At 42.4% G+C, this 7,349-nt stretch overlaps 1 protein-coding gene across 1 annotated transcript; it reads left to right on the top strand.

Moving 5' to 3' along the window:
- Nucleotides 1-2,232: 2,232 nt before the first annotated feature.
- Nucleotides 2,233-7,135, top strand: mrm1 (mitochondrial rRNA methyltransferase 1 homolog (S. cerevisiae)). The gene is made up of 5 exons (XM_038988870.1): nucleotides 2,233-3,500; nucleotides 3,601-3,694; nucleotides 5,585-5,705; nucleotides 5,797-5,916; nucleotides 6,048-7,135. Exons 1-5 carry the CDS (start codon nucleotides 2,557-2,559, stop codon nucleotides 6,092-6,094), a joined length of 1,326 nt encoding a protein of 441 aa, XP_038844798.1. The 5' UTR covers nucleotides 2,233-2,556; the 3' UTR covers nucleotides 6,095-7,135.
- The last annotated feature ends 214 nt before the right edge of the window (nucleotides 7,136-7,349 follow it).

Raw genomic sequence — 7,349 nt, 5'->3', positions numbered from 1 at the left:
TGCCATATCAGTTCTGTTATACTCACAGACATTATTTTAACAGTTGTAGAAACTTCAGAGTGTTTTCTATCCAATGCTACCAATTATATGCATATCCTCTCTTCTGGGCCTGAGTAACAGGCAGTTTACTTTGGGCAAGTCATTCATCCAAACTTCCGAACACTGCCCCCTAGCCCTAAGAGGTTTTAAATGGAAGAAGTTTGGAACCACCAAGACTCTTACTAGAGTTTGCCGCCCAGCCAAACTGAGAAATCAGGGGAGAAGGGCCTTGGTTAGGGAGGTGACCAAGACCCCGATGGTCACTCTGACAGAGCTCCAGAGTTTCTCTGTGGAGATGGGAGAACCTTCCAGAAGGACAACCATCTCTGCAGCACTCCGCCAATCAAACCTTTATGGTAGAATGGCCAGACGGAAGCCACTCCTCAGTAAAAGGTCTAATTAAACCAAGATTGAACTCTTTGGCCTGAATGTCAAGCTTCATGTCTGGAGGAAACCAGGCACCATCCCTACGGTGAAGCATGGTGGTGGTGGCAGATGTTTTTCAGCGGCAAGGACTAGGAGACTAATCAGGATCGAGGGAAAGATGAACGGAGCAAAGTACAGAGAGATCCTTGATGAAAACCTGCTCCAGAGCGCTCAGGACCTCAGACTGGGGCGAAGGTTCACCTTCCAACATGACAACGACCCTAAGCACACAGCCAAGACAACGCAGGAGTGGCTTCAGGACAAGTCTCGGAATGTCCTTAAGTGGCCCAGCCAGAGCTCGGACTTGAACCTGATCGAACATCTCTGGAAAGACCTGAAAATAGCTGTGCAGCGACACTCCCCATCCAACCTGGCAGAGCTTGATAGGATCTGCAGAAAATAATGGGAGAAACTCCCCAAATACAGGAGTGCCACATTTGTTTACATCCCTGTTAGTGAGCATTTGTCCTTTGTCAAGATAATCCATTCAACTGACAGGTGTGGCGTATCAAGAAGCTGATTAAACATGATCATTACACAGGTGCACCTTGTGCTGGGAACAATAAAATGCCACACTAAAATGTGGAGTTTTGTGTCACAACACAATGCCACAGATGTCTCAAGTTTTGAGGGAGCAGGCAGTTGGCATGCTGACTGCAAGAATGTCCACCAGAGCTGTTGCCAGAGAATTTAGTATTTTTAGGCCTATGGGAGAACTAGAGCACAGCAACCGACATGTTTGTGAGAGTTTCACCTTTCCACAGAAAAGTGTGTACCCCAAACTGTTTGGATGCTACTGACAGAAGTTGGAGGTTGGCTGTACCAACTACAGACGAGTCCCAAGACGCTTGTGGGAGGTCATAGAGCAAAACAGAGAGCACCATTTTGTTCATATTTCCGTAGAGGGGTCATAAACTCTACTAATTAGATTTCCAGGGTGGGGCGAGGAAATCGACTCTAGGGGATTTTAATGCAGTCATCTCGGTTTTCATTTGAAGCATATTTTTATACATCACTTGTTTGTTCCATTTGCGAAGACATTGGCAACTTTTTATTTCTAGTCAACTTTGTTCTGAAGTTATCAGTGGTCACAGAGAGACAGGTAAACCATGTGATTCAATGCTTAGCGGAGATCTTCTGTGTATAAAGTGACACGGGACGGCAAAAAAAAAACATGCAATGATGCACTTAACTGTTCTATGAGTGGTTTGGGGCAGCCATCAGACCTGCCTAGTTAAATTTAAAAATTTTAAATAAAATAATTTAAAAAATAGCGTTTAAGTGCAAAGTTAATAACGATGGTTTGGTGAAACAGCTCTGAGATTTAATGATGCTTCTACGAAGGTTCTAATTATGAATTTTGCCTTAAGAAGCTTTTGGTAAACTGGGCCCTGAACTTTTGCTTAGTCTCAGGGGGGCTCTCATAACTTAAAAACTACTCAACAATGTGGTTGCACCTGCTGCAACAGCTAGGGCCTGCCTTTGTCTGTGTGAATGGGTGAGCTGTGATCTTGTTAGATAATATTCACTCTCAATCATTAGATGGAAAGGTAAAATAAGATTATTCCGTGAGGCACACTTACCCCAAAGTATAATAATACAACTGAAGAAAAAAAACTACAATTTTAAAGTCTGTTTCATGACATAACGTGTGGACATGCAATATCATAAATGAACGTTAGAGGGTAGTGTTGATTATGGTACTAGGTATGTTCACCCTCTGAAGGATGAAGAAAATATATAGTTTACTTCCTGGAGGAGGCGGAGTCTTGAAATCACGCTGGGTAGCACCTGGAGTAGATGTTGAATGATATTGGTCTGGATTTTTAGAAAAGCATAAACTGAAACGAATTAGCGTAATATGTAGTTTTAATTCAGGCAATATTATATGTTAAAGTTTTGTTTTTACGACGTGGTGTCCAGTCTGCATACGTTTTAACAAGTTGACTAAGTTAGCTACGTTAGCTAGCTTGCCATGCTTTGCCGAAGGACATCTGCGTGACTGATGCTGGTAGGCGCTCGTTTATTTAATTGCCATAATCCAGTTTCCTCAAAGTTGACCATCCAGTCACAGTAACTATAGAGACATTTATGTATTTTCATCTTAAGAACATGGGGACTTGGAATTTGGCTTGTCAGTGTTCCAGGATGTTCGTCAACAGTAGACTGTTGAATTTGGTATCAGAGTCAGACATGAGAGTGGGTTGTCACTTTGCGTCCTACCATTGCGCTAGTGCTCTCCTCTGGCCTAAGGACAGCAGAGCCAAACCAGCAGAGAGGTGGCGACGCAGTGCTATAACCAGCTCTGGAATGCGACACATGCCTGCTGTGTCTGAAGTAGTAAAGTACAAAGCCGAAGGTCAGTCTGAAGACATAAAGGATGACCCAGAGACTCCAGCCTCCAGAAATGTCTGGAGGAAAGAGACCTCAGTATCCCGGGAGAGGAAGCCCAATGCAGACAGCAGAGTATCATCTGAGTTCCAGAGAGGTGCCCCAATCCAACGGGAGAGGAAAGCAAATACAGACAGCAGAATGTCATCTGAGCTCCGGAAGCTCAGCCTGGATGACTTTCCAGAGGAGTGTGAGAGGCTAGTGAAGGACTCGAGAGAAAGACTGTCCAAAGAAGAACACAGGAATTATGAGACATTGTTTGGTGTGTCTCCCTGTCTCCTGGCTCTCACCCAGGGCAGAAGGAATGCACACAGGTTGTTTGTGAAGGAGGGTGAGGCCTCTCGTAGGGCCTCTGTACGACAGGTGTGTGAGGAGGCCCATAGACAGGGTGTGCCGATCCAGAGGGTTAGTAAGAAGGACTTGAACAAGATGTGCTCAGGAGGGGTTCACCAGGGCTTATGCCTACAGGCCAGTTGTTTGGGTTTCCTCAAAGAGGACAAGACCTCCAAGCCCCCTGGGGACAGCAGTCACATCCCCATCTGGCTAGTCCTAGATGGAGTGCAGGACCCAATGAACCTTGGTGCCATCCTGCGTTCTGCATATTTTCTTGGGGTGGACGGAGTTGCTAGCAGTCTTCGTAACAGGTAGCCAAACCCAATATTCAAGATCTAACTTTGTTTTGTAAGACTAAGAAATAATTTATTGAGTTTATGGCTGTAATATGTGGTGTCTCTTTGCTTCTAGCTGTCCGTTGACACCAGTTGTGAGTAAGGCCAGCTCGGGTGTAATGGAGGTCATGAGAGTGTATGGCTATGACAGCCTCGCGGATATGCTGAAGGTACTGTACCTGTCCTAATGCATTTTAGCCTGGCCATGCACTGGTCAGCATACTTTCAGAATATCACTATTTGGCTTGAGTATTTTCTGAATGTGTTTTTACCTTTGTCTTTACTGTTAGCTGTTTTGACCTACAGGTAACTGCCAAAACAAAGGAAACACTTGAGTAAATGAGGGATAAATGAGTAAATGAGGGATGAAAGTACAGTGACTTCAGAAAGTATTCATACTCCTTGACTTTTTTTGTTGCATTTTTTTGTCACTGGCCTACACACAATACCCCATAATGTCAAAGTGGAATTATGTTATTTAAACCCCTTTTGTTCTGGCAAGTCTAAATTGGTTCAGAAGTAAGAATGTGCTTAACAAATCACATACGTTGCATGGAAGGTATCTGAGTTGGGCAGTTTGGATGGTGTATTGATACACCCAGTACCTACAAAGACACAGGTGTCCTTCCTAACTCAGTTGCTGGAGAGGAAGGAAACCGCTCAGAGATTTCACAATGGTGACTTTAAAACAGTTTTAATGGCTGTGATAGAAAACTTTGTACTTACTCCACAAGTTACTCCATTATACTAACCTAATTGACTGAGTGAAAAGAAAGAAGGAAGCCTGTACAGAATATGCATCCTGTTTGCAACAAGGCACTAAAGTAATACTGCTAAAAATGTGGCAAAGCAATTAACTTTTTGTCCTGAGTACAAAGTGTTTTGTTTGGGGCAAATATAACTCATTACTCAGTACCACTCTCCATATTGTCAAGCATAGTGGTGGCTGCATAATTGTATGGGTTTGTTTGCAATTTTGAAGGACTGGGGAGTTTTTCAGGAGAAGAAAGAAATGGAATGGAGCTAAGCACAGGCAAAATCCTACAGGAAAACCTGGTTCAGTCTGCTTTCCACCTGACAATGGGAGATGAATTCACCTTTCAGAAAGACAATAACCTAATACACAAGACCAAATCTACAGTGGAGTTGCTTACCAAGAAGTCAATGAATGATCCTGAGTTAAATCTGCTTAAAAATCTATGGCAAGCCTTGAAAATGGGTGTAGTAATGATCAACAACCACTTTGACAGAGCTGATTTTTAAAAGAATCATGGACAAATATTTTACAATCCATGTGTCCAAAGCTCTTAGAGACTTACCCAGAAAGACTCACAGCTGTAAGCGCTGCCAAAGGTGATTCTAACATGTATTGGCTCAGGGGTGTGAATACTTACATAAATGATATCTCTGTATTTCATTTTCAATACATTTTCAAAAACATGTTTTCATTTTGTCATTATGGGGTATTGTGTGTAGATGGGTGAGGAAAAAACTAAAATGTAATCCATTTTGAATTCAGGCTGTACACAACAAAATGTGGAATAAGTCAAGGGGTATGAATACTTTCTGAAGGCACTGTACATTGAAAGCAGATGTGAATCCTAAGTTAAACATTTAACAGGGTCATGTATAAAATTGTCCAGTTGCCCATTATTTAGGCTACTGTGGGTAGAAGAAGAGATCTGTGACTTTGAAAGAGGGGTCTCAAAGGAGCATAGGGGGTTTAAAGGGTGTGTGTCACCAGAACTCAACGCAATTGAACATTTATGGGAGATTCTGGAGCGGTGCCGAAGAAAGTGTTTTCCATCAATAAAACACCAAATTATAATTTCTCGTGGTTGAATGGTGTTGCATCCCTCCAATAGATTCTACAAGTGTCTGAAACTCTATGCCAAGGCCCATTGATACTGTTCTGGATGCTAGTGGTGGCCTAACGCTCTATAGAGACACTATGTTGGTGTTTCCTTTATTTTGGAAGTTACCTGTAAACGTCAACTGTTAGGGGGTTGATGCTATTTGATAGTACTCACTAGCTGATGACCAGGGTCTGTTCTGTGCAGGTGAAAATGGCACAAGGCTGGCAGGTTATTGGCACAGTGGGAGCTGAAGCAGAGAACTCCCATGTTCCTGTCATGAAATGTTCCAAATTCCAGATGACCAAACCTACGCTTCTGCTGATGGGTAAGTATTTCCTGTGCGTGTCCATGGACCATGCGTGTGAGTTTTATTTGCTTTCGCTTTCCTAACTCCACCCTGCTGTGTCCTCACTCAGGTGGTGAAGGGGAAGGTTTGTCCCGGGAGCTGCGTCTGCAGTGTGAGGTCATGCTCACCATCCCATCCCGCAGAGATCTGCACCCTGGGGTCGAGTCCCTCAATGTCTCTGTGGCTACAGGTAAAGTCCACCACTAGACTATCTGCATTCATTGTCTCTGAAAAAGAAAAGAGATGGAATACTTTATCTATGCTCTCATTCAGTGTGATTTAACCATCCCTTTTCTTCCCCTCCTCCCTTCTGTTCTCCAGGCATCCTGCTGCACTCTCTGTTGTCGTCCCGTAGAGGTGGCCATTGATGCCCGACTAAACTACACAACTCAATGTGTTTACTTTAGAGGCCCTCACTGGGCTTAATGACTGGATTTACTTAATCAATTAGCATTCAGGATGTCTGAGAGGCCTGGATGGCTGATTGATTGTGCTGGGGCAGCTGATGTGCCCTGGCTGTGCTGCACTGCACTGCTTTGGACCTTCATGCTAGCTACTTTTCTGAATGTAAACATAGTATGAAGTAATGAAAATAAATAAAACCTTGTCTAATCAAAGTTATAGCATTCTTTGGAACTTTCTAATGTTAGCCGCTTGGGATTTTAAGACTTTTGCACATGTGAATGTTGAATCCATAAAAATACAAATGTTTATGAGAATGTGGTGCCTGACGAAATAGCTGCTGTTAGAACGGGTCAGTGGCTTCGGTTCAGCTAAATTGATTGCAAATGCTGGTTTTGAATAGAAAGGGAGGGAGGGGAATGACCACAGGCTCTGGGCTATTGCGTCTGGTCAGGGGCTGTTTAAAATTGATCATGGGAACAAGCGGCTGCTATTGATAGGCAACATTTGCCCTTTTATCACTGTCAGAATTTAACCAGGGGGCTCATTTATAATTAATGTGCACAAGAATTTGTGTGTAGTTTGAACATTATCACAAATCTTCAGGATTTATCAGAAGTTTAATTGTTAGGACTTGTTCTTTATTGAGCATATATTTAACAATTGCCTCAGACCTTATGCTTATGAATTAGATTTAATAGATTTACATATCTGTTTTTGTTACAATCTGAACCTATAATTTCAAGGATTGCATGCTTACATCCATTGAAAACATGTTTTTGTGGGAATGTAATTATCTCTACAGTGTAAATACTCTTCTACAACTGATGATTCTTTCTATATAATTCATGAATAGCGTTATTGTAACCAGACCTATTTGTTAATTCCCAGTGTGCTGCAGTGCTTGGCCATACAGCCAGAGTTGAGGGGCTGTGAATTGGCCTGAGGTACTTGTTGCGTTTATATTTTTGTATAAAAAAAATAAAATAAAAGATCCCAGAAACATTCCACATGTACAAAAAGCTTATTTCTCTCAAATTTGGTGCACAAATTTGTTCACATCCCTGTTAGTGAGCATTTCTAGTTTGCCAAGATAATCCATCCACCTGTGGCATATCTTTTGAATTTTTTTTATTCTAAATTAGTTTTACCCCCTTTTTTCACCCCAATTTCATGGTATCCAATTGGTAGTAGTTACAGTCTTGTCTCATTGCTGCAACT

Source organism: Salvelinus namaycush, chromosome 3, assembly GCF_016432855.1.
Source record: "Salvelinus namaycush isolate Seneca chromosome 3, SaNama_1.0, whole genome shotgun sequence".
NCBI classification, from domain to species: Eukaryota; Metazoa; Chordata; class Actinopteri; order Salmoniformes; family Salmonidae; genus Salvelinus; species Salvelinus namaycush.
This window is presented reverse-complemented; position numbering and strand designations above follow the sequence as displayed.

What these genes read in the sequence shown, in the direction of transcription:
- mrm1 (XM_038988870.1), top strand. Translation starts at nt 2,557, where the DNA reads ATGTATTTTCATCTTAAGAACATGGGGACTTGGAATTTGGCTTGTCAG. An exon ending in GCCTCGCGGATATGCTGAAG is followed by an intron (nt 3,695 to 5,584) that starts GTACTGTACCTG and finishes TGTTCTGTGCAG; the next exon opens with GTGAAAATGGCACAAGGCTG. An exon ending in CAATGTCTCTGTGGCTACAG is followed by an intron (nt 5,917 to 6,047) that starts GTAAAGTCCACC and finishes TCTGTTCTCCAG; the next exon opens with GCATCCTGCTGCACTCTCTG.